Genomic DNA, 25,368 nt, shown 5'->3' with positions numbered 1-25,368 from the left:
ACACACACATACATATATTCCAACAGGACAGACGAGGGAGCAATAACTCAAACGGGTACAGCTGGGACACAGCTCATTAATTGGTTACACTAGATACATTCTTAATCTCTAGTTGAAGGTTCCCGGGGAAAGTCCAATGGCTAAGACCCTGAATAATCCATGTTTGGCAGAAGCAATCTGGTATAAGGGTTAGAGGGCTGAACACGGGAGACCTGTGCTTAGCTATGAAGGTCTCTGTGTGACCACAAGCCAACTAGTCACTCTCTTGCAGCCTAAACAATTTCACAGGACTATTGTGAGAATAAAGGAAAGGAAACGAGGCCATTGTTCAGTGCCTGTCCTCTGAAGAGAAAGAATAGGACAAGAATATGATAGGACAAGAATAGGACAAGAATATGATAGAGATTATCTGACTTGGTATATAGCAGTTCCGCACGACAGCAGAAACTGGGCATTCCTTTGGAATGTCTCTCAAAGATAGAGATGCTTGCCAATTTCACTTTGCAGATGAAAATGCATTCTTTACAAAATTGTAGGCTCTAGGCTACATATTATGCCATTTCTCTTTCTGCTAAGGAGCACTCAGCTGAATAGCAGTTGTTCACTTATTACTTCTTTAAGATATTTGTATGCTGCCTTTCTTGTTCAGATCAAAGCAGTTTCTAAACAAAACAAGAGTACTGCCTGCCAGGAACACCATTTAAGATTGGGAACAAGCCCTTCGATAACCAACAGAGAGCTTAAATCCAGTGCATAACATCCATACAAGCATAGTACACTGTCTCTATCCAATTCACCAGTTGGGCAGCGTGGGTTCATGTTAGTTCTCCAAATTGTCCAGACCTTAAATTCCTCAGTGGGGAATAGAGGCATGATGTCTCTAATGAGCATCCATGTAAATTTGTGCATGTTAGCAACAAGGTACCAGAGAGGAGCACACAGCATCTACTTTAAACCAGGGGTGGCCAACCTATGGTGCTCCAGATGTTCATGGACTACATTCTGACAGGGGCTGATGGGAATTGTAGTCCATGAACATCTGGAGCACCGTAGGTTGGCCACCCCCAATTTAAACAGTTTATATTATGCAGGCCAATCACGATTTGTCTAGTGTGCTTCTTGCCTTTTAAACCAAATCATCTGGAAAATAAATGACTGCCAGTATCCAGTCAAGCAATGAAGAATGTTCCTTCCAATACATGGGAGGACAATGTTGGAAGACATTTGGGGGAGAAAAGCAGGGTAGAAACATCTGAAACAGGGATTCCCAATGTGAGTGCTACCACCCTCTGAGGGTAGTGGAACCATGAAGAGAGGTGGTGAGGAATTTGGGGGCTCGAGGCAGGTGGCAGAAAATTTGGGGGGCAGTAGGGATTCCTGTGCCAGCTGGTGGATGAAAGGTTCTTGGGTAAGGTGATCAGATGGTCACCTTTGTGAACTGGGACGGGTGGGCGGCCCCGTGCACGCACACATGAGCCATGTCGCGGAAGCGCAAGGGCGCTTACTACCTTCTGGGGCGCTCCCGTCCACAGGAGTGAGGCTAGGGAGGCGCCCCAGAGAAGGCCATACGGCCTCCTGCGGCCGTCCAAAAGCAGGACACTTCGAAAAAAAGAGCCCATGGGGATGCTGGGGACAAAATTGTTTAAAAGGCTAGGATCTACATGTCCCTTAAAGCGGAGAGACGTCCTGATCCAACCTATTCTTAGAGAGGCAGAGCAACTGCAGCCTGGTGGCCCCAGATCTAAGGGTTGTGACAGCATTTGTGAAGTGGCTAGACCTACCCCTAGAAGTGCTATTCTGTGCTGCCACCAGCCGTTGCTGCTGGCTGGTGTGTGAGGGGCTGGGGTGGGTTGGGGGCAGGGGTGGGAAAGGACTCCTGGCTGGGGAGAGCGGGGGGGAAGAGGAGATAGCAACCCCCAGCCTTATGAAGCAGCCCAAGGTAGGAGGGTTGACACTTCCTCACAGGGAGCGGCCCAGCCCATTCCCTTTTGATGGCAATGGCTATGTGGAAGGAGCTAAGCACAGGCTGGCCACTAGGGTAGGCCACCAGGGTAGGCAGGGTAGGCCTGGGCTCCTGTGGTAGACTGGAGCTGTGGTAACTGATGGGCTGAGCAGGAGCAAAGGGAGGTGGGCTTGGAACACACACCCAGAGCCGTATGGAGTTAGGCCTGTGTGGTTGCCCCATTCTCCTTCTGGGCCAAATGCTCCCGACCCAGGCTGAGGAAAGAAGAAGAGTTTGGATTTATACCCCACCTTTCTCTCCTGTAAGGAGACTCAAGGTGGCCTACAAGCTCCTTTCCCTTCCTCTCCCACAACAGACACCTTGTGAGGTACCTGGGGCTGAGAGAGTTCTGAGATAACTGTGACTAGCCCAAGGTTACCCAGCAGGCGTTCGGAAGCACATCTGGTTCACCAGATAAGCCTCTGTTACTCAGATGGAGGAGTGGGGAATCAAACGCAGTTCTCCAGACCAGAATCCACCTGCTCTTAACCACTGCACCACGCTGGATCTCAGGGATTGGTGGCCTCCTGGATTGTCCAGATCCCTAACAGGAGATGGGGGGAGGGGAGGGAAGGCATCTCTCCTGCTTCTCTTCTCCTGCAGCTTAGCAATTTTAATTCTTTTTTGTTAAAAAAAAATCCAAAAAACAAAAAAAGGTGTGCTGGGTGGGCAGAGAGGCAGAAACCACAAAGTGCAGGTTGCCTAGGATTGAAAACTCCCAGGCAGGCTTGAGAATGTGTCAGAATCCACAAATGCATACCTCTGCCAGAATGTATGAATAAAGGCTAAGTTCTTGTGGCCAGATTTATGGAGAAGTCGATCTACGGCTCCCAATCTTGATCCTCCTTGATCTCAGATTGCAAATGCCTTAGCAGACCAGGTGCTCAGGAGCAACAGCCACAGAAGGCCATTGCTTTCACATCCTGGATGTGAGCTCCCAAAGGCACCTGGTGGGCCACTGCGAGTAGCAGAGAGCTGGACTAGATGGACTCCAGTCTGATCCAGCAGGCTGTTTCTTATGTTCTTATGTTCTTAATCTGGAAGTGTGATGCCAAAGTAGCCTGACTTCTTTTCATTGTTGCTTGATCCCTAAAATATTCCTCTTTGAATGCACTTTGAGGGCAGATGGGTGGGAAGAAGATGTGAACATCTAGTGCTCTGGAATACTGTTGAACTGAACGGCATTGTTGTAAAACTGCGAAGATTACTCTTCCGATGTGACCCAAAGGAAATTTGCTCGGGTGTGCAAGGATCCTGCTTAAATACTCCCACTTCTTGTTCGATTTGAATCGGAGGTTTGTTTGTTTTTTCCCATCTCTTCTCCCCCCACTCCTCTCTCCTAAGCAACTGTGGAAAGCGAGACCTGTCAGAGACTGCAAATTAGGGACTTCTATTCTGTTCTCTTTCTCTAGAAGTAGCTCTCGTCTCTTCCCACCTACGCTGTACTCGAGATCTGTGGTGCTCCGGAGCAGCCTTCCTCTTTGCAAATGCGTCGATCGGTTAGGAGGATGTTGAATTTTTCTCCAAAGGCAATGAGATCAAGTGAATTCTTGATGAGGAGATGTAAGCCATCTCCGAATGCAACACAGCATGCGCTTCTAGAGAGGGAAAGGGAGTGGGTGGCAATTCCTTTCTGGAGTGCAAGCAGCTTTTGGGGAGTGGGGCGGCGGGGGGGGGGGTAAAACTCCATCTCTGATCTGCAAATCTTCTCGAAGCGGAATATGCCTTTCACAGGCAACATCATCTTTTCCCATCAGAAAGAAAACAGGGCAGGCTGGTTGCCAAGGGCCTTGTAAATAAAGATGCAACATGTTTCAAATCGCCGGTTAATCTGCTATTACACATGATTCCTGGAAATTACAACTAAGAGGACATGAGTGTGCTAACTTGATATTACATTCCAATTGTGTAGGGGGGACAGCTTTTTGCACAAGAAAATGAGATTTGTTAATTTAATAGAATGCCATTTTCATATTACTTGGATGAAATGGAAGGAAGGCAATGGTTGGAGAACAATATAACGGAGTGGTCCCACTAAGCCAGGGGTGGGCAATTATTTTTTCCATGGGGTCGCATAAGAAACAGAAAATATTGTGGAGGGCCGGGCCAAAAGGCAGGGGGCGAGGCACCTTTGAAAGCCCCGCAGAAGCCAGCAGCCAAGGCAACCAGCTTCTGCGGGGCTTTCAAAGACGCCTCGCTCCCCAGCATGGCAGGGGGGCCAGTCAGGGTCATCCGGCGGGCCAGATGTGGCCCACGGGCCGTATAATGCCCAGGTCTGCACTAAGCTAATGTTGGTTAGATCGCAAATTGAGAATTCCAATTTCCTTTGATTTATTTATTTCATTTACACCATATTTTTCTCCCCAATGGGGACTCAAAGTGTCACACAGTGTTCTCTGCTTTTCCATATTATACTGACAACCCCCCTATGAATTTACCTAGGTTGAGACAGAGGCATAGCTCCAAGGGAACGGGTCGAGACACACCAGGCGCACGCCCCTATGGGGGCGTGGCAGGGGCGTTCCTGGGCGGGGCGTTCCTGGGCGGAGGACGCAATGGTGCACCAGGCGCTTTCCCCCCTTGCTACGCCTCTGGGTTGAGAGACTGCAACTCGCCCAAGATCACCCAGCAGGCCTTCTGTTGGGAGCAGGGAAACAAATCCTGTTCACCAGATAAGAATCCGCTGCTCATGTGGAGGAGTGGGGAATCAAACCCGGTTCTCCAGATTCGAGTTTGCTGTTCTTAACCACTACACCATGCTGGCTCCCTATACACATCTATTCAGGGACATTATAATATCAGCTCTTTGATTTTCAGTCCCTTTCCTAATAATCTCTAATACAAGAGTTTGCTTTTTCCACCACTGCAGCTTTTACTTTGGGTTGACATTTGGGGTGGGAGCCATCACACTTGGGCCCAAGATGGTTTTCTATATGGCCTCTGTAAGTGGAGACCCCAATGGCCTAGCTAGAGTTTGGGAATGTTTTGAACTTTCACTGTAAAATGCCTTCTAGGTGCCTTACCAGGACTCAGCTTCATGGGGCATGACACCTCTCCACACAGGCACAATTCAAAGCCCGGCTTCCTGTGCCCCCCTCCACATATGGGAGCCAGGGAGCCAGCAGGGAGGCTGGGGGAAGGCGGGGCTCAGGGGACAGGGCTCAGACTGGCGCCATGGTGGCAGGCCAGCTCCTGGGCCGCATGCTACTAAGCCCCGCCCCCCCCCAGCCTCCCTGCGATTGAAGCTGTAAGTGCAGGAGCAGGGAGGGCAAAAGGCAGCCTCAGGGGAGGCTAGAGAGCTGAGCTTCAACACCTGGAGTGGCCCAGGCAGGTGCCATGGCTGCCCCCAGCCGAGCCCCAGCCCTCCCCCCCACCCCAGCCTCCCTGCAGGCCAGCTCCTGCAGTCCCCAGGCCCCGGGGAGGGCAGGAGCCAGACTGCATGGAAGCTGGGGGGCGGGACTAGTGGGGGGTGCATGATGTTTCATCATGTTGGGAAGCGCCCAGCACCTCCGCACATAACAAAGCGGCATGCGCCTGGGGACATGGAATTCCCAAAGTCCCCATTAGAGGTTTGCCACTTCTTATTTATTTATTTATTTTTTCAATTTATATACCGCCCGATCCCCGGAGGGGATCCACTTATCAATTAATTTGCCGCATGTTGCCCACTCACTCTCCCTGAAGATCTTCACGGTCATCCTTGGTTTTCACCATCTGCCCACCTAGCCACTGTATTACTCAGCCCTAGTTCCAGATAATTTAAGAACAGATTAAACACCTGTCCCAATACCCATCCCTGTGAGACTCCATTGCTTACTTCCCTCCACTGTGATAATGGTTCATTTGTTCCTACTCTTTGCTTCCTGCCATTTAACCAGTTTTTAAATTATAAGAGAACCTGTCCTCCTTTCTTTTCTTTTCTTTTTTTTTGGAAAGGTACCTTGTCAAAAAACTTTTGAAAGTCTAATTATATAATGTCTATCAGGTTACCATTGTCTACAAAGTTATTCAGTTTCTCAAAGAAAAGGTTGGTGAAAAAGTATGCTGATTTTCTCTCAGCGCACTTTATTCCTTTGTGTGCCTAATTATTTTATCTTTGATTATAGGTTGTACTCATTTGTCTGGGACAGATATTAGGCTAAATAGCCTATAATTTCATGGTTCCCCTCTGGACCCCTTTATAAGACCTGGAATAATATTTACTACTTTCCAGTCTTTTGGCACAATGGCTGAATTTAGTAATAATTCAGGTTAGCAGATCAAGCATCTCATGTTTGAATGCCCAAAAACTCATGGGTGATGCCATCATGACCTGGAGATTTATGGGTTTTTAATTCCCCCAATAGGTCTAGAACTTCACTTCTTGTTTCCTCAGTTTGACTAAGTTCTTCAAATTCCCATTCTAAAAAAAAAAGTGGCTGTAGTATGGGTACATGCCCCACTGGTTCCACAGTGAACAGAGAAGCAAATAAATAAATAAATTCATTGAGCTTCTCTGCCATCTCCCTATCTTCCTTTAGCAACACCTTTATTCCTTGGCCATCCAAAGGGTAAGCTGCCTCTCTGGCTGATTTCCTGCTCCAGGTATTTTTAATTATTTATTTGCATTTATATTGGTAGAGTCTGTGATCCAGTTCAATCCATTGGGGCGCAGCCCTCCCACTTTTTTTAAAAAAGAAGTCTCATTACTTTTTATTGCTTCCTCGACTTGTCTTGTTAACTAGGCTTGCATTTTTTTTGACTTGGCAAAAGTGCCTTTTCTATCCTGTGGGGTGTATTCTATCCATGCTTCAATTAGAGTAGTTTTAAATAGCTTCAGTTAGAGTGGTTTTAAATAGTGGTTTCAGAGATTTGATCCTCTTGTGTTTCATTTTCAGCTTCCTTTTTACTATTCTCATTTTTGTACATGTCCCTCTTTTGAAATCAAATGTTACAGGTCTGAACTTTAGGGTTAACTTTAAATTGACATGAATGCTGAATTTCATAGCACTGGGGTCAATGTACCCAAATGCATCCATCTCCACATCTTTCACCAGGTCTTGAACCCCACTCGGAACCCAAGTCCAAGATCACTGCCTCTCTCCCTGACTCTGTGACCAATCATTTCAGTCATTTATGGTGTCTAGGAATCTCATTTCTACAGCATGACTTCAGCAAATGTTCACCCAATCAATTAAAGGGTAGCTGAAGTTTTCCAGTATCCTAAAGTTATCTCTTTAATCACGTCCCTTGTTTACTTCCCCTTCTCAAGAGCAGGTGGGTTATACCCCCTCACATGCACACTTTTAAGTAACTCTTTGTGCCATTCCACCCCCCACCCCCCAATTTTGCTTCTCTTTAGGAGTTCATTCCTTGAATGTTTTCTCACTTATTTGATTCTACGCCAACTTTGATGTACAACATAACACCTCCACCAACTCATCCCTCCCTGTCCTGACTACAGGGTTTATACCCAGGTGTAAGGGTCTATTACTCCAGTCAATAATTGAGGCTTTGGGGGGGGGGGGGGGTGGGGGGGGGGTGGGGGTGGGGGGGGGGTGGGGGGGGGGGGGTGGTGGTGTGGTGGTGGTGTGGTGGTGGTGGTGGGGTGGGGGTGGGGGGGGGGGGGGTGGTGGGGGGGTGGGGTGGTGGGGGGGGGGTGGGGGGGGGGGGGGGGGGGGGGGGGGGGGGGGGGGGGGGGGGGGGGGGGTGGGGGAGGGGGGTGGGGGGGGGGGGGGGGGGGGGGGGGGGGGGGTGGGGGGGGGGGGGGGTGGGGGGGGGGGGGGGTGGGGGGGGGGGGGGGTGGGGGGGGGGGGGGGTGGGGGGGGGGGGGGGTGGGGGGGGGGGGGGGTGGGGGGGGGGGGGGGTGGGGGGGGGGGGGGGTGGGGGGGGGGGGGGGTGGGGGGGGGGGGGGGTGGGGGGGGGGGGGGGTGGGGGGGGGGGGGGGTGGGGGGGGGGGGGGGTGGGGGGGGGGGGGGGTGGGGGGGGGGGGGGGTGGGGGGGGGGGGGGGTGGGGGGGGGGGGGGGTGGGGGGGGGGGGGGGTGGGGGGGGGGGGGGGTGGGGGGGGGGGGGGGTGGGGGGGGGGGGGGGTGGGGGGGGGGGGGGGTGGGGGGGGGGGGGGGTGGGGGGGGGGGGGGGTGGGGGGGGGGGGGGGTGGGGGGGGGGGGGGGTGGGGGGGGGGGGGGGTGGGGGGGGGGGGGGGTGGGGGGGGGGGGGGGTGGGGGGGGGGGGGGGTGGGGGGGGGGGGGGGTGGGGGGGGGGGGGGGTGGGGGGGGGGGGGGGTGGGGGGGGGGGGGGGTGGGGGGGGGGGGGGGTGGGGGGGGGGGGGGGTGGGGGGGGGGGGGGGTGGGGGGGGGGGGGGGTGGGGGGGGGGGGGGGTGGGGGGGGGGGGGGGTGGGGGGGGGGGGGGGTGGGGGGGGGGGGGGGTGGGGGGGGGGGGGGGTGGGGGGGGGGGGGGGTGGGGGGGGGGGGGGGTGGGGGGGGGGGGGGGTGGGGGGGGGGGGGGGTGGGGGGGGGGGGGGGTGGGGGGGGGGGGGGGTGGGGGGGGGGGGGGGTGGGGGGGGGGGGGGGTGGGGGGGGGGGGGGGTGGGGGGGGGGGGGGGTGGGGGGGGGGGGGGGTGGGGGGGGGGGGGGGTGGGGGGGGGGGGGGGTGGGGGGGGGGGGGGGTGGGGGGGGGGGGGGGTGGGGGGGGGGGGGGGTGGGGGGGGGGGGGGGTGGGGGGGGGGGGGGGTGGGGGGGGGGGGGGGTGGGGGGGGGGGGGGGTGGGGGGGGGGGGGGGTGGGGGGGGGGGGGGGTGGGGGGGGGGGGGGGTGGGGGGGGGGGGGGGTGGGGGGGGGGGGGGGTGGGGGGGGGGGGGGGTGGGGGGGGGGGGGGGTGGGGGGGGGGGGGGGTGGGGGGGGGGGGGGGTGGGGGGGGGGGGGGGTGGGGGGGGGGGGGGGTGGGGGGGGGGGGGGGTGGGGGGGGGGGGGGGTGGGGGGGGGGGGGGGTGGGGGGGGGGGGGGGTGGGGGGGGGGGGGGGTGGGGGGGGGGGGGGGTGGGGGGGGGGGGGGGTGGGGGGGGGGGGGGGTGGGGGGGGGGGGGGGTGGGGGGGGGGGGGGGTGGGGGGGGGGGGGGGTGGGGGGGGGGGGGGGTGGGGGGGGGGGGGGGTGGGGGGGGGGGGGGGTGGGGGGGGGGGGGGGTGGGGGGGGGGGGGGGTGGGGGGGGGGGGGGGTGGGGGGGGGGGGGGGTGGGGGGGGGGGGGGGTGGGGGGGGGGGGGGGTGGGGGGGGGGGGGGGTGGGGGGGGGGGGGGGTGGGGGGGGGGGGGGGTGGGGGGGGGGGGGGGTGGGGGGGGGGGGGGGTGGGGGGGGGGGGGGGTGGGGGGGGGGGGGGGTGGGGGGGGGGGGGGGTGGGGGGGGGGGGGGGTGGGGGGGGGGGGGGGTGGGGGGGGGGGGGGGTGGGGGGGGGGGGGGGTGGGGGGGGGGGGGGGTGGGGGGGGGGGGGGGTGGGGGGGGGGGGGGGTGGGGGGGGGGGGGGGTGGGGGGGGGGGGGGGTGGGGGGGGGGGGGGGTGGGGGGGGGGGGGGGTGGGGGGGGGGGGGGGTGGGGGGGGGGGGGGGTGGGGGGGGGGGGGGGTGGGGGGGGGGGGGGGTGGGGGGGGGGGGGGGTGGGGGGGGGGGGGGGTGGGGGGGGGGGGGGGTGGGGGGGGGGGGGGGTGGGGGGGGGGGGGGGTGGGGGGGGGGGGGGGTGGGGGGGGGGGGGGGTGGGGGGGGGGGGGGGTGGGGGGGGGGGGGGGTGGGGGGGGGGGGGGGTGGGGGGGGGGGGGGGTGGGGGGGGGGGGGGGTGGGGGGGGGGGGGGGTGGGGGGGGGGGGGGGTGGGGGGGGGGGGGGGTGGGGGGGGGGGGGGGTGGGGGGGGGGGGGGGTGGGGGGGGGGGGGGGTGGGGGGGGGGGGGGGTGGGGGGGGGGGGGGGTGGGGGGGGGGGGGGGTGGGGGGGGGGGGGGGTGGGGGGGGGGGGGGGTGGGGGGGGGGGGGGGTGGGGGGGGGGGGGGGTGGGGGGGGGGGGGGGTGGGGGGGGGGGGGGGTGGGGGGGGGGGGGGGTGGGGGGGGGGGGGGGTGGGGGGGGGGGGGGGTGGGGGGGGGGGGGGGTGGGGGGGGGGGGGGGTGGGGGGGGGGGGGGGTGGGGGGGGGGGGGGGTGGGGGGGGGGGGGGGTGGGGGGGGGGGGGGGTGGGGGGGGGGGGGGGTGGGGGGGGGGGGGGGTGGGGGGGGGGGGGGGTGGGGGGGGGGGGGGGTGGGGGGGGGGGGGGGTGGGGGGGGGGGGGGGTGGGGGGGGGGGGGGGTGGGGGGGGGGGGGGGTGGGGGGGGGGGGGGGTGGGGGGGGGGGGGGGTGGGGGGGGGGGGGGGTGGGGGGGGGGGGGGGTGGGGGGGGGGGGGGGTGGGGGGGGGGGGGGGTGGGGGGGGGGGGGGGTGGGGGGGGGGGGGGGTGGGGGGGGGGGGGGGTGGGGGGGGGGGGGGGTGGGGGGGGGGGGGGGTGGGGGGGGGGGGGGGTGGGGGGGGGGGGGGGTGGGGGGGGGGGGGGGTGGGGGGGGGGGGGGGTGGGGGGGGGGGGGGGTGGGGGGGGGGGGGGGTGGGGGGGGGGGGGGGTGGGGGGGGGGGGGGGTGGGGGGGGGGGGGGGTGGGGGGGGGGGGGGGTGGGGGGGGGGGGGGGTGGGGGGGGGGGGGGGTGGGGGGGGGGGGGGGTGGGGGGGGGGGGGGGTGGGGGGGGGGGGGGGTGGGGGGGGGGGGGGGTGGGGGGGGGGGGGGGTGGGGGGGGGGGGGGGTGGGGGGGGGGGGGGGTGGGGGGGGGGGGGGGTGGGGGGGGGGGGGGGTGGGGGGGGGGGGGGGTGGGGGGGGGGGGGGGTGGGGGGGGGGGGGGGTGGGGGGGGGGGGGGGTGGGGGGGGGGGGGGGTGGGGGGGGGGGGGGGTGGGGGGGGGGGGGGGTGGGGGGGGGGGGGGGTGGGGGGGGGGGGGGGTGGGGGGGGGGGGGGGTGGGGGGGGGGGGGGGTGGGGGGGGGGGGGGGTGGGGGGGGGGGGGGGTGGGGGGGGGGGGGGGTGGGGGGGGGGGGGGGTGGGGGGGGGGGGGGGTGGGGGGGGGGGGGGGTGGGGGGGGGGGGGGGTGGGGGGGGGGGGGGGTGGGGGGGGGGGGGGGTGGGGGGGGGGGGGGGTGGGGGGGGGGGGGGGTGGGGGGGGGGGGGGGTGGGGGGGGGGGGGGGTGGGGGGGGGGGGGGGTGGGGGGGGGGGGGGGTGGGGGGGGGGGGGGGTGGGGGGGGGGGGGGGTGGGGGGGGGGGGGGGTGGGGGGGGGGGGGGGTGGGGGGGGGGGGGGGTGGGGGGGGGGGGGGGTGGGGGGGGGGGGGGGTGGGGGGGGGGGGGGGTGGGGGGGGGGGGGGGTGGGGGGGGGGGGGGGTGGGGGGGGGGGGGGGTGGGGGGGGGGGGGGGTGGGGGGGGGGGGGGGTGGGGGGGGGGGGGGGTGGGGGGGGGGGGGGGTGGGGGGGGGGGGGGGTGGGGGGGGGGGGGGGTGGGGGGGGGGGGGGGTGGGGGGGGGGGGGGGTGGGGGGGGGGGGGGGTGGGGGGGGGGGGGGGTGGGGGGGGGGGGGGGTGGGGGGGGGGGGGGGTGGGGGGGGGGGGGGGTGGGGGGGGGGGGGGGTGGGGGGGGGGGGGGGTGGGGGGGGGGGGGGGTGGGGGGGGGGGGGGGTGGGGGGGGGGGGGGGTGGGGGGGGGGGGGGGTGGGGGGGGGGGGGGGTGGGGGGGGGGGGGGGTGGGGGGGGGGGGGGGTGGGGGGGGGGGGGGGTGGGGGGGGGGGGGGGTGGGGGGGGGGGGGGGTGGGGGGGGGGGGGGGTGGGGGGGGGGGGGGGTGGGGGGGGGGGGGGGTGGGGGGGGGGGGGGGTGGGGGGGGGGGGGGGTGGGGGGGGGGGGGGGTGGGGGGGGGGGGGGGTGGGGGGGGGGGGGGGTGGGGGGGGGGGGGGGTGGGGGGGGGGGGGGGTGGGGGGGGGGGGGGGTGGGGGGGGGGGGGGGTGGGGGGGGGGGGGGGTGGGGGGGGGGGGGGGTGGGGGGGGGGGGGGGTGGGGGGGGGGGGGGGTGGGGGGGGGGGGGGGTGGGGGGGGGGGGGGGTGGGGGGGGGGGGGGGTGGGGGGGGGGGGGGGTGGGGGGGGGGGGGGGTGGGGGGGGGGGGGGGTGGGGGGGGGGGGGGGTGGGGGGGGGGGGGGGTGGGGGGGGGGGGGGGTGGGGGGGGGGGGGGGTGGGGGGGGGGGGGGGTGGGGGGGGGGGGGGGTGGGGGGGGGGGGGGGTGGGGGGGGGGGGGGGTGGGGGGGGGGGGGGGTGGGGGGGGGGGGGGGTGGGGGGGGGGGGGGGTGGGGGGGGGGGGGGGTGGGGGGGGGGGGGGGTGGGGGGGGGGGGGGGTGGGGGGGGGGGGGGGTGGGGGGGGGGGGGGGTGGGGGGGGGGGGGGGTGGGGGGGGGGGGGGGTGGGGGGGGGGGGGGGTGGGGGGGGGGGGGGGTGGGGGGGGGGGGGGGTGGGGGGGGGGGGGGGTGGGGGGGGGGGGGGGTGGGGGGGGGGGGGGGTGGGGGGGGGGGGGGGTGGGGGGGGGGGGGGGTGGGGGGGGGGGGGGGTGGGGGGGGGGGGGGGTGGGGGGGGGGGGGGGTGGGGGGGGGGGGGGGTGGGGGGGGGGGGGGGTGGGGGGGGGGGGGGGTGGGGGGGGGGGGGGGTGGGGGGGGGGGGGGGTGGGGGGGGGGGGGGGTGGGGGGGGGGGGGGGTGGGGGGGGGGGGGGGTGGGGGGGGGGGGGGGTGGGGGGGGGGGGGGGTGGGGGGGGGGGGGGGTGGGGGGGGGGGGGGGTGGGGGGGGGGGGGGGTGGGGGGGGGGGGGGGTGGGGGGGGGGGGGGGTGGGGGGGGGGGGGGGTGGGGGGGGGGGGGGGTGGGGGGGGGGGGGGGTGGGGGGGGGGGGGGGTGGGGGGGGGGGGGGGTGGGGGGGGGGGGGGGTGGGGGGGGGGGGGGGTGGGGGGGGGGGGGGGTGGGGGGGGGGGGGGGTGGGGGGGGGGGGGGGTGGGGGGGGGGGGGGGTGGGGGGGGGGGGGGGTGGGGGGGGGGGGGGGTGGGGGGGGGGGGGGGTGGGGGGGGGGGGGGGTGGGGGGGGGGGGGGGTGGGGGGGGGGGGGGGTGGGGGGGGGGGGGGGTGGGGGGGGGGGGGGGTGGGGGGGGGGGGGGGTGGGGGGGGGGGGGGGTGGGGGGGGGGGGGGGTGGGGGGGGGGGGGGGTGGGGGGGGGGGGGGGTGGGGGGGGGGGGGGGTGGGGGGGGGGGGGGGTGGGGGGGGGGGGGGGTGGGGGGGGGGGGGGGTGGGGGGGGGGGGGGGTGGGGGGGGGGGGGGGTGGGGGGGGGGGGGGGTGGGGGGGGGGGGGGGTGGGGGGGGGGGGGGGTGGGGGGGGGGGGGGGTGGGGGGGGGGGGGGGTGGGGGGGGGGGGGGGTGGGGGGGGGGGGGGGTGGGGGGGGGGGGGGGTGGGGGGGGGGGGGGGTGGGGGGGGGGGGGGGTGGGGGGGGGGGGGGGTGGGGGGGGGGGGGGGTGGGGGGGGGGGGGGGTGGGGGGGGGGGGGGGTGGGGGGGGGGGGGGGTGGGGGGGGGGGGGGGTGGGGGGGGGGGGGGGTGGGGGGGGGGGGGGGTGGGGGGGGGGGGGGGTGGGGGGGGGGGGGGGTGGGGGGGGGGGGGGGTGGGGGGGGGGGGGGGTGGGGGGGGGGGGGGGTGGGGGGGGGGGGGGGTGGGGGGGGGGGGGGGTGGGGGGGGGGGGGGGTGGGGGGGGGGGGGGGTGGGGGGGGGGGGGGGTGGGGGGGGGGGGGGGTGGGGGGGGGGGGGGGTGGGGGGGGGGGGGGGTGGGGGGGGGGGGGGGTGGGGGGGGGGGGGGGTGGGGGGGGGGGGGGGTGGGGGGGGGGGGGGGTGGGGGGGGGGGGGGGTGGGGGGGGGGGGGGGTGGGGGGGGGGGGGGGTGGGGGGGGGGGGGGGTGGGGGGGGGGGGGGGTGGGGGGGGGGGGGGGTGGGGGGGGGGGGGGGTGGGGGGGGGGGGGGGTGGGGGGGGGGGGGGGTGGGGGGGGGGGGGGGTGGGGGGGGGGGGGGGTGGGGGGGGGGGGGGGTGGGGGGGGGGGGGGGTGGGGGGGGGGGGGGGTGGGGGGGGGGGGGGGTGGGGGGGGGGGGGGGTGGGGGGGGGGGGGGGTGGGGGGGGGGGGGGGTGGGGGGGGGGGGGGGTGGGGGGGGGGGGGGGTGGGGGGGGGGGGGGGTGGGGGGGGGGGGGGGTGGGGGGGGGGGGGGGTGGGGGGGGGGGGGGGTGGGGGGGGGGGGGGGTGGGGGGGGGGGGGGGTGGGGGGGGGGGGGGGTGGGGGGGGGGGGGGGTGGGGGGGGGGGGGGGTGGGGGGGGGGGGGGGTGGGGGGGGGGGGGGGTGGGGGGGGGGGGGGGTGGGGGGGGGGGGGGGTGGGGGGGGGGGGGGGTGGGGGGGGGGGGGGGTGGGGGGGGGGGGGGGTGGGGGGGGGGGGGGGTGGGGGGGGGGGGGGGTGGGGGGGGGGGGGGGTGGGGGGGGGGGGGGGTGGGGGGGGGGGGGGGTGGGGGGGGGGGGGGGTGGGGGGGGGGGGGGGTGGGGGGGGGGGGGGGTGGGGGGGGGGGGGGGTGGGGGGGGGGGGGGGTGGGGGGGGGGGGGGGTGGGGGGGGGGGGGGGTGGGGGGGGGGGGGGGTGGGGGGGGGGGGGGGTGGGGGGGGGGGGGGGTGGGGGGGGGGGGGGGTGGGGGGGGGGGGGGGTGGGGGGGGGGGGGGGTGGGGGGGGGGGGGGGTGGGGGGGGGGGGGGGTGGGGGGGGGGGGGGGTGGGGGGGGGGGGGGGTGGGGGGGGGGGGGGGTGGGGGGGGGGGGGGGTGGGGGGGGGGGGGGGTGGGGGGGGGGGGGGGTGGGGGGGGGGGGGGGTGGGGGGGGGGGGGGGTGGGGGGGGGGGGGGGTGGGGGGGGGGGGGGGTGGGGGGGGGGGGGGGTGGGGGGGGGGGGGGGTGGGGGGGGGGGGGGGTGGGGGGGGGGGGGGGTGGGGGGGGGGGGGGGTGGGGGGGGGGGGGGGTGGGGGGGGGGGGGGGTGGGGGGGGGGGGGGGTGGGGGGGGGGGGGGGTGGGGGGGGGGGGGGGTGGGGGGGGGGGGGGGTGGGGGGGGGGGGGGGTGGGGGGGGGGGGGGGTGGGGGGGGGGGGGGGTGGGGGGGGGGGGGGGTGGGGGGGGGGGGGGGTGGGGGGGGGGGGGGGTGGGGGGGGGGGGGGGTGGGGGGGGGGGGGGGTGGGGGGGGGGGGGGGTGGGGGGGGGGGGGGGTGGGGGGGGGGGGGGGTGGGGGGGGGGGGGGGTGGGGGGGGGGGGGGGTGGGGGGGGGGGGGGGTGGGGGGGGGGGGGGGTGGGGGGGGGGGGGGGTGGGGGGGGGGGGGGGTGGGGGGGGGGGGGGGTGGGGGGGGGGGGGGGTGGGGGGGGGGGGGGGTGGGGGGGGGGGGGGGTGGGGGGGGGGGGGGGTGGGGGGGGGGGGGGGTGGGGGGGGGGGGGGGTGGGGGGGGGGGGGGGTGGGGGGGGGGGGGGGTGGGGGGGGGGGGGGGTGGGGGGGGGGGGGGGTGGGGGGGGGGGGGGGTGGGGGGGGGGGGGGGTGGGGGGGGGGGGGGGTGGGGGGGGGGGGGGGTGGGGGGGGGGGGGGGTGGGGGGGGGGGGGGGTGGGGGGGGGGGGGGGTGGGGGGGGGGGGGGGTGGGGGGGGGGGGGGGTGGGGGGGGGGGGGGGTGGGGGGGGGGGGGGGTGGGGGGGGGGGGGGGTGGGGGGGGGGGGGGGTGGGGGGGGGGGGGGGTGGGGGGGGGGGGGGGTGGGGGGGGGGGGGGGTGGGGGGGGGGGGGGGTGGGGGGGGGGGGGGGTGGGGGGGGGGGGGGGTGGGGGGGGGGGGGGGTGGGGGGGGGGGGGGGTGGGGGGGGGGGGGGGTGGGGGGGGGGGGGGGTGGGGGGGGGGGGGGGTGGGGGGGGGGGGGGGTGGGGGGGGGGGGGGGTGGGGGGGGGGGGGGGTGGGGGGGGGGGGGGGTGGGGGGGGGGGGGGGTGGGGGGGGGGGGGGGTGGGGGGGGGGGGGGGTGGGGGGGGGGGGGGGTGGGGGGGGGGGGGGGTGGGGGGGGGGGGGGGTGGGGGGGGGGGGGGGTGGGGGGGGGGGGGGGTGGGGGGGGGGGGGGGTGGGGGGGGGGGGGGGTGGGGGGGGGGGGGGGTGGGGGGGGGGGGGGGTGGGGGGGGGGGGGGGTGGGGGGGGGGGGGGGTGGGGGGGGGGGGGGGTGGGGGGGGGGGGGGGTGGGGGGGGGGGGGGGTGGGGGGGGGGGGGGGTGGGGGGGGGGGGGGGTGGGGGGGGGGGGGGGTGGGGGGGGGGGGGGGTGGGGGGGGGGGGGGGTGGGGGGGGGGGGGGGTGGGGGGGGGGGGGGGTGGGGGGGGGGGGGGGTGGGGGGGGGGGGGGGTGGGGGGGGGGGGGGGTGGGGGGGGGGGGGGGTGGGGGGGGGGGGGGGTGGGGGGGGGGGGGGGTGGGGGGGGGGGGGGGTGGGGGGGGGGGGGGGTGGGGGGGGGGGGGGGTGGGGGGGGGGGGGGGTGGGGGGGGGGGGGGGTGGGGGGGGGGGGGGGTGGGGGGGGGGGGGGGTGGGGGGGGGGGGGGGTGGGGGGGGGGGGGGGTGGGGGGGGGGGGGGGTGGGGGGGGGGGGGGGTGGGGGGGGGGGGGGGTGGGGGGGGGGGGGGGTGGGGGGGGGGGGGGGTGGGGGGGGGGGGGGGTGGGGGGGGGGGGGGGTGGGGGGGGGGGGGGGTGGGGGGGGGGGGGGGTGGGGGGGGGGGGGGGTGGGGGGGGGGGGGGGTGGGGGGGGGGGGGGGTGGGGGGGGGGGGGGGTGGGGGGGGGGGGGGGTGGGGGGGGGGGGGGGTGGGGGGGGGGGGGGGTGGGGGGGGGGGGGGGTGGGGGGGGGGGGGGGTGGGGGGGGGGGGGGGTGGGGGGGGGGGGGGGTGGGGGGGGGGGGGGGTGGGGGGGGGGGGGGGTGGGGGGGGGGGGGGGTGGGGGGGGGGGGGGGTGGGGGGGGGGGGGGGTGGGGGGGGGGGGGGGTGGGGGGGGGGGGGGGTGGGGGGGGGGGGGGGTGGGGGGGGGGGGGGGTGGGGGGGGGGGGGGGTGGGGGGGGGGGGGGGTGGGGGGGGGGGGGGGTGGGGGGGGGGGGGGGTGGGGGGGGGGGGGGGTGGGGGGGGGGGGGGGTGGGGGGGGGGGGGGGTGGGGGGGGGGGGGGGTGGGGGGGGGGGGGGGTGGGGGGGGGGGGGGGTGGGGGGGGGGGGGGGTGGGGGGGGGGGGGGGTGGGGGGGGGGGGGGGTGGGGGGGGGGGGGGGTGGGGGGGGGGGGGGGTGGGGGGGGGGGGGGGTGGGGGGGGGGGGGGGTGGGGGGGGGGGGGGGTGGGGGGGGGGGGGGGTGGGGGGGGGGGGGGGTGGGGGGGGGGGGGGGTGGGGGGGGGGGGGGGTGGGGGGGGGGGGGGGTGGGGGGGGGGGGGGGTGGGGGGGGGGGGGGGTGGGGGGGGGGGGGGGTGGGGGGGGGGGGGGGTGGGGGGGGGGGGGGGTGGGGGGGGGGGGGGGTGGGGGGGGGGGGGGGTGGGGGGGGGGGGGGGTGGGGGGGGGGGGGGGTGGGGGGGGGGGGGGGTGGGGGGGGGGGGGGGTGGGGGGGGGGGGGGGTGGGGGGGGGGGGGGGTGGGGGGGGGGGGGGGTGGGGGGGGGGGGGGGTGGGGGGGGGGGGGGGTGGGGGGGGGGGGGGGTGGGGGGGGGGGGGGGTGGGGGGGGGGGGGGGTGGGGGGGGGGGGGGGTGGGGGGGGGGGGGGGTGGGGGGGGGGGGGGGTGGGGGGGGGGGGGGGTGGGGGGGGGGGGGGGTGGGGGGGGGGGGGGGTGGGGGGGGGGGGGGGTGGGGGGGGGGGGGGGTGGGGGGGGGGGGGGGTGGGGGGGGGGGGGGGTGGGGGGGGGGGGGGGTGGGGGGGGGGGGGGGTGGGGGGGGGGGGGGGTGGGGGGGGGGGGGGGTGGGGGGGGGGGGGGGTGGGGGGGGGGGGGGGTGGGGGGGGGGGGGGGTGGGGGGGGGGGGGGGTGGGGGGGGGGGGGGGTGGGGGGGGGGGGGGGTGGGGGGGGGGGGGGGTGGGGGGGGGGGGGGGTGGGGGGGGGGGGGGGTGGGGGGGGGGGGGGGTGGGGGGGGGGGGGGGTGGGGGGGGGGGGGGGTGGGGGGGGGGGGGGGTGGGGGGGGGGGGGGGTGGGGGGGGGGGGGGGTGGGGGGGGGGGGGGGTGGGGGGGGGGGGGGGTGGGGGGGGGGGGGGGTGGGGGGGGGGGGGGGTGGGGGGGGGGGGGGGTGGGGGGGGGGGGGGGTGGGGGGGGGGGGGGGTGGGGGGGGGGGGGGGTGGGGGGGGGGGGGGGTGGGGGGGGGGGGGGGTGGGGGGGGGGGGGGGTGGGGGGGGGGGGGGGTGGGGGGGGGGGGGGGTGGGGGGGGGGGGGGGTGGGGGGGGGGGGGGGTGGGGGGGGGGGGGGGTGGGGGGGGGGGGGGGTGGGGGGGGGGGGGGGTGGGGGGGGGGGGGGGTGGGGGGGGGGGGGGGTGGGGGGGGGGGGGGGTGGGGGGGGGGGGGGGTGGGGGGGGGGGGGGGTGGGGGGGGGGGGGGGTGGGGGGGGGGGGGGGTGGGGGGGGGGGGGGGTGGGGGGGGGGGGGGGTGGGGGGGGGGGGGGGTGGGGGGGGGGGGGGGTGGGGGGGGGGGGGGGTGGGGGGGGGGGGGGGTGGGGGGGGGGGGGGGTGGGGGGGGGGGGGGGTGGGGGGGGGGGGGGGTGGGGGGGGGGGGGGGTGGGGGGGGGGGGGGGTGGGGGGGGGGGGGGGTGGGGGGGGGGGGGGGTGGGGGGGGGGGGGGGTGGGGGGGGGGGGGGGTGGGGGGGGGGGGGGGTGGGGGGGGGGGGGGGTGGGGGGGGGGGGGGGTGGGGGGGGGGGGGGGTGGGGGGGGGGGGGGGTGGGGGGGGGGGGGGGTGGGGGGGGGGGGGGGTGGGGGGGGGGGGGGGTGGGGGGGGGGGGGGGTGGGGGGGGGGGGGGGTGGGGGGGGGGGGGGGTGGGGGGGGGGGGGGGTGGGGGGGGGGGGGGGTGGGGGGGGGGGGGGGTGGGGGGGGGGGGGGGTGGGGGGGGGGGGGGGTGGGGGGGGGGGGGGGTGGGGGGGGGGGGGGGTGGGGGGGGGGGGGGGTGGGGGGGGGGGGGGGTGGGGGGGGGGGGGGGTGGGGGGGGGGGGGGGTGGGGGGGGGGGGGGGTGGGGGGGGGGGGGGGTGGGGGGGGGGGGGGGTGGGGGGGGGGGGGGGTGGGGGGGGGGGGGGGTGGGGGGGGGGGGGGGTGGGGGGGGGGGGGGGTGGGGGGGGGGGGGGGTGGGGGGGGGGGGGGGTGGGGGGGGGGGGGGGTGGGGGGGGGGGGGGGTGGGGGGGGGGGGGGGTGGGGGGGGGGGGGGGTGGGGGGGGGGGGGGGTGGGGGGGGGGGGGGGTGGGGGGGGGGGGGGGTGGGGGGGGGGGGGGGTGGGGGGGGGGGGGGGTGGGGGGGGGGGGGGGTGGGGGGGGGGGGGGGTGGGGGGGGGGGGGGGTGGGGGGGGGGGGGGGTGGGGGGGGGGGGGGGTGGGGGGGGGGGGGGGTGGGGGGGGGGGGGGGTGGGGGGGGGGGGGGGTGGGGGGGGGGGGGGGTGGGGGGGGGGGGGGGTGGGGGGGGGGGGGGGTGGGGGGGGGGGGGGGTGGGGGGGGGGGGGGGTGGGGGGGGGGGGGGGTGGGGGGGGGGGGGGGTGGGGGGGGGGGGGGGTGGGGGGGGGGGGGGGTGGGGGGGGGGGGGGGTGGGGGGGGGGGGGGGTGGGGGGGGGGGGGGGTGGGGGGGGGGGGGGGTGGGGGGGGGGGGGGGTGGGGGGGGGGGGGGGTGGGGGGGGGGGGGGGTGGGGGGGGGGGGGGGTGGGGGGGGGGGGGGGTGGGGGGGGGGGGGGGTGGGGGGGGGGGGGGGTGGGGGGGGGGGGGGGTGGGGGGGGGGGGGGGTGGGGGGGGGGGGGGGTGGGGGGGGGGGGGGGTGGGGGGGGGGGGGGGTGGGGGGGGGGGGGGGTGGGGGGGGGGGGGGGTGGGGGGGGGGGGGGGTGGGGGGGGGGGGGGGTGGGGGGGGGGGGGGGTGGGGGGGGGGGGGGGTGGGGGGGGGGGGGGGTGGGGGGGGGGGGGGGTGGGGGGGGGGGGGGGTGGGGGGGGGGGGGGGTGGGGGGGGGGGGGGGTGGGGGGGGGGGGGGGTGGGGGGGGGGGGGGGTGGGGGGGGGGGGGGGTGGGGGGGGGGGGGGGTGGGGGGGGGGGGGGGTGGGGGGGGGGGGGGGTGGGGGGGGGGGGGGGTGGGGGGGGGGGGGGGTGGGGGGGGGGGGGGGTGGGGGGGGGGGGGGGTGGGGGGGGGGGGGGGTGGGGGGGGGGGGGGGTGGGGGGGGGGGGGGGTGGGGGGGGGGGGGGGTGGGGGGGGGGGGGGGTGGGGGGGGGGGGGGGTGGGGGGGGGGGGGGGTGGGGGGGGGGGGGGGTGGGGGGGGGGGGGGGTGGGGGGGGGGGGGGGTGGGGGGGGGGGGGGGTGGGGGGGGGGGGGGGTGGGGGGGGGGGGGGGTGGGGGGGGGGGGGGGTGGGGGGGGGGGGGGGTGGGGGGGGGGGGGGGTGGGGGGGGGGGGGGGTGGGGGGGGGGGGGGGTGGGGGGGGGGGGGGGTGGGGGGGGGGGGGGGTGGGGGGGGGGGGGGGTGGGGGGGGGGGGGGGTGGGGGGGGGGGGGGGTGGGGGGGGGGGGGGGTGGGGGGGGGGGGGGGTGGGGGGGGGGGGGGGTGGGGGGGGGGGGGGGTGGGGGGGGGGGGGGGTGGGGGGGGGGGGGGGTGGGGGGGGGGGGGGGTGGGGGGGGGGGGGGGTGGGGGGGGGGGGGGGTGGGGGGGGGGGGGGGTGGGGGGGGGGGGGGGTGGGGGGGGGGGGGGGTGGGGGGGGGGGGGGGTGGGGGGGGGGGGGGGTGGGGGGGGGGGGGGGTGGGGGGGGGGGGGGGTGGGGGGGGGGGGGGGTGGGGGGGGGGGGGGGTGGGGGGGGGGGGGGGTGGGGGGGGGGGGGGGTGGGGGGGGGGGGGGGTGGGGGGGGGGGGGGGTGGGGGGGGGGGGGGGTGGGGGGGGGGGGGGGTGGGGGGGGGGGGGGGTGGGGGGGGGGGGGGGTGGGGGGGGGGGGGGGTGGGGGGGGGGGGGGGTGGGGGGGGGGGGGGGTGGGGGGGGGGGGGGGTGGGGGGGGGGGGGGGTGGGGGGGGGGGGGGGTGGGGGGGGGGGGGGGTGGGGGGGGGGGGGGGTGGGGGGGGGGGGGGGTGGGGGGGGGGGGGGGTGGGGGGGGGGGGGGGTGGGGGGGGGGGGGGGTGGGGGGGGGGGGGGGTGGGGGGGGGGGGGGGTGGGGGGGGGGGGGGGTGGGGGGGGGGGGGGGTGGGGGGGGGGGGGGGTGGGGGGGGGGGGGGGTGGGGGGGGGGGGGGGTGGGGGGGGGGGGGGGTGGGGGGGGGGGGGGGTGGGGGGGGGGGGGGGTGGGGGGGGGGGGGGGTGGGGGGGGGGGGGGGTGGGGGGGGGGGGGGGTGGGGGGGGGGGGGGGTGGGGGGGGGGGGGGGTGGGGGGGGGGGGGGGTGGGGGGGGGGGGGGGTGGGGGGGGGGGGGGGTGGGGGGGGGGGGGGGTGGGGGGGGGGGGGGGTGGGGGGGGGGGGGGGTGGGGGGGGGGGGGGGTGGGGGGGGGGGGGGGTGGGGGGGGGGGGGGGTGGGGGGGGGGGGGGGTGGGGGGGGGGGGGGGTGGGGGGGGGGGGGGGTGGGGGGGGGGGGGGGTGGGGGGGGGGGGGGGTGGGGGGGGGGGGGGGTGGGGGGGGGGGGGGGTGGGGGGGGGGGGGGGTGGGGGGGGGGGGGGGTGGGGGGGGGGGGGGGTGGGGGGGGGGGGGGGTGGGGGGGGGGGGGGGTGGGGGGGGGGGGGGGTGGGGGGGGGGGGGGGTGGGGGGGGGGGGGGGTGGGGGGGGGGGGGGGTGGGGGGGGGGGGGGGTGGGGGGGGGGGGGGGTGGGGGGGGGGGGGGGTGGGGGGGGGGGGGGGTGGGGGGGGGGGGGGGTGGGGGGGGGGGGGGGTGGGGGGGGGGGGGGGTGGGGGGGGGGGGGGGTGGGGGGGGGGGGGGGTGGGGGGGGGGGGGGGTGGGGGGGGGGGGGGGTGGGGGGGGGGGGGGGTGGGGGGGGGGGGGGGTGGGGGGGGGGGGGGGTGGGGGGGGGGGGGGGTGGGGGGGGGGGGGGGTGGGGGGGGGGGGGGGTGGGGGGGGGGGGGGGTGGGGGGGGGGGGGGGTGGGGGGGGGGGGGGGTGGGGGGGGGGGGGGGTGGGGGGGGGGGGGGGTGGGGGGGGGGGGGGGTGGGGGGGGGGGGGGGTGGGGGGGGGGGGGGGTGGGGGGGGGGGGGGGTGGGGGGGGGGGGGGGTGGGGGGGGGGGGGGGTGGGGGGGGGGGGGGGTGGGGGGGGGGGGGGGTGGGGGGGGGGGGGGGTGGGGGGGGGGGGGGGTGGGGGGGGGGGGGGGTGGGGGGGGGGGGGGGTGGGGGGGGGGGGGGGTGGGGGGGGGGGGGGGTGGGGGGGGGGGGGGGTGGGGGGGGGGGGGGGTGGGGGGGGGGGGGGGTGGGGGGGGGGGGGGGTGGGGGGGGGGGGGGGTGGGGGGGGGGGGGGGTGGGGGGGGGGGGGGGTGGGGGGGGGGGGGGGTGGGGGGGGGGGGGGGTGGGGGGGGGGGGGGGTGGGGGGGGGGGGGGGTGGGGGGGGGGGGGGGTGGGGGGGGGGGGGGGTGGGGGGGGGGGGGGGTGGGGGGGGGGGGGGGTGGGGGGGGGGGGGGGTGGGGGGGGGGGGGGGTGGGGGGGGGGGGGGGTGGGGGGGGGGGGGGGTGGGGGGGGGGGGGGGTGGGGGGGGGGGGGGGTGGGGGGGGGGGGGGGTGGGGGGGGGGGGGGGTGGGGGGGGGGGGGGGTGGGGGGGGGGGGGGGTGGGGGGGGGGGGGGGTGGGGGGGGGGGGGGGTGGGGGGGGGGGGGGGTGGGGGGGGGGGGGGGTGGGGGGGGGGGGGGGTGGGGGGGGGGGGGGGTGGGGGGGGGGGGGGGTGGGGGGGGGGGGGGGTGGGGGGGGGGGGGGGTGGGGGGGGGGGGGGGTGGGGGGGGGGGGGGGTGGGGGGGGGGGGGGGTGGGGGGGGGGGGGGGTGGGGGGGGGGGGGGGTGGGGGGGGGGGGGGGTGGGGGGGGGGGGGGGTGGGGGGGGGGGGGGGTGGGGGGGGGGGGGGGTGGGGGGGGGGGGGGGTGGGGGGGGGGGGGGGTGGGGGGGGGGGGGGGTGGGGGGGGGGGGGGGTGGGGGGGGGGGGGGGTGGGGGGGGGGGGGGGTGGGGGGGGGGGGGGGTGGGGGGGGGGGGGGGTGGGGGGGGGGGGGGGTGGGGGGGGGGGGGGGTGGGGGGGGGGGGGGGTGGGGGGGGGGGGGGGTGGGGGGGGGGGGGGGTGGGGGGGGGGGGGGGTGGGGGGGGGGGGGGGTGGGGGGGGGGGGGGGTGGGGGGGGGGGGGGGTGGGGGGGGGGGGGGGTGGGGGGGGGGGGGGGTGGGGGGGGGGGGGGGTGGGGGGGGGGGGGGGTGGGGGGGGGGGGGGGTGGGGGGGGGGGGGGGTGGGGGGGGGGGGGGGTGGGGGGGGGGGGGGGTGGGGGGGGGGGGGGGTGGGGGGGGGGGGGGGTGGGGGGGGGGGGGGGTGGGGGGGGGGGGGGGTGGGGGGGGGGGGGGGTGGGGGGGGGGGGGGGTGGGGGGGGGGGGGGGTGGGGGGGGGGGGGGGTGGGGGGGGGGGGGGGTGGGGGGGGGGGGGGGTGGGGGGGGGGGGGGGTGGGGGGGGGGGGGGGTGGGGGGGGGGGGGGGTGGGGGGGGGGGGGGGTGGGGGGGGGGGGGGGTGGGGGGGGGGGGGGGTGGGGGGGGGGGGGGGTGGGGGGGGGGGGGGGTGGGGGGGGGGGGGGGTGGGGGGGGGGGGGGGTGGGGGGGGGGGGGGGTGGGGGGGGGGGGGGGTGGGGGGGGGGGGGGGTGGGGGGGGGGGGGGGTGGGGGGGGGGGGGGGTGGGGGGGGGGGGGGGTGGGGGGGGGGGGGGGTGGGGGGGGGGGGGGGTGGGGGGGGGGGGGGGTGGGGGGGGGGGGGGGTGGGGGGGGGGGGGGGTGGGGGGGGGGGGGGGTGGGGGGGGGGGGGGGTGGGGGGGGGGGGGGGTGGGGGGGGGGGGGGGTGGGGGGGGGGGGGGGTGGGGGGGGGGGGGGGTGGGGGGGGGGGGGGGTGGGGGGGGGGGGGGGTGGGGGGGGGGGGGGGTGGGGGGGGGGGGGGGTGGGGGGGGGGGGGGGTGGGGGGGGGGGGGGGTGGGGGGGGGGGGGGGTGGGGGGGGGGGGGGGTGGGGGGGGGGGGGGGTGGGGGGGGGGGGGGGTGGGGGGGGGGGGGGGTGGGGGGGGGGGGGGGTGGGGGGGGGGGGGGGTGGGGGGGGGGGGGGGTGGGGGGGGGGGGGGGTGGGGGGGGGGGGGGGTGGGGGGGGGGGGGGGTGGGGGGGGGGGGGGGTGGGGGGGGGGGGGGGTGGGGGGGGGGGGGGGTGGGGGGGGGGGGGGGTGGGGGGGGGGGGGGGTGGGGGGGGGGGGGGGTGGGGGGGGGGGGGGGTGGGGGGGGGGGGGGGTGGGGGGGGGGGGGGGTGGGGGGGGGGGGGGGTGGGGGGGGGGGGGGGTGGGGGGGGGGGGGGGTGGGGGGGGGGGGGGGTGGGGGGGGGGGGGGGTGGGGGGGGGGGGGGGTGGGGGGGGGGGGGGGTGGGGGGGGGGGGGGGTGGGGGGGGGGGGGGGTGGGGGGGGGGGGGGGTGGGGGGGGGGGGGGGTGGGGGGGGGGGGGGGTGGGGGGGGGGGGGGGTGGGGGGGGGGGGGGGTGGGGGGGGGGGGGGGTGGGGGGGGGGGGGGGTGGGGGGGGGGGGGGGTGGGGGGGGGGGGGGGTGGGGGGGGGGGGGGGTGGGGGGGGGGGGGGGTGGGGGGGGGGGGGGGTGGGGGGGGGGGGGGGTGGGGGGGGGGGGGGGTGGGGGGGGGGGGGGGTGGGGGGGGGGGGGGGTGGGGGGGGGGGGGGGTGGGGGGGGGGGGGGGTGGGGGGGGGGGGGGGTGGGGGGGGGGGGGGGTGGGGGGGGGGGGGGGTGGGGGGGGGGGGGGGTGGGGGGGGGGGGGGGTGGGGGGGGGGGGGGGTGGGGGGGGGGGGGGGTGGGGGGGGGGGGGGGTGGGGGGGGGGGGGGGTGGGGGGGGGGGGGGGTGGGGGGGGGGGGGGGTGGGGGGGGGGGGGGGTGGGGGGGGGGGGGGGTGGGGGGGGGGGGGGGTGGGGGGGGGGGGGGG

At 80.0% G+C, this 25,368-nt stretch overlaps 2 protein-coding genes across 3 annotated transcripts in view; both read right to left on the bottom strand.

The window, feature by feature from the left end:
- Positions 1–25,368, bottom strand: part of LBHD2 (LBH domain containing 2) — a 103,876-nt gene that overhangs the window by 34,454 nt on the left and 44,054 nt on the right. The gene's annotated exons all lie outside the window — the stretch shown is intronic.
- LOC125427525 (basic proline-rich protein) lies at positions 16,291–17,502 on the bottom strand (the record flags this gene model as incomplete). Its single annotated transcript, XM_048487058.1, has 1 exon — positions 16,291–17,502. A coding segment is annotated over one exon (1,212 nt), but the record flags the coding sequence as incomplete, so codon positions are not given.

This window comes from Sphaerodactylus townsendi, linkage group LG02, assembly GCF_021028975.2.
Source record: "Sphaerodactylus townsendi isolate TG3544 linkage group LG02, MPM_Stown_v2.3, whole genome shotgun sequence".
Taxonomy (NCBI): Eukaryota; Metazoa; Chordata; class Lepidosauria; order Squamata; family Sphaerodactylidae; genus Sphaerodactylus; species Sphaerodactylus townsendi.
Note: the sequence above shows the minus strand (reverse complement) of the source record. Positions and strands in the feature narration are given on the sequence as shown.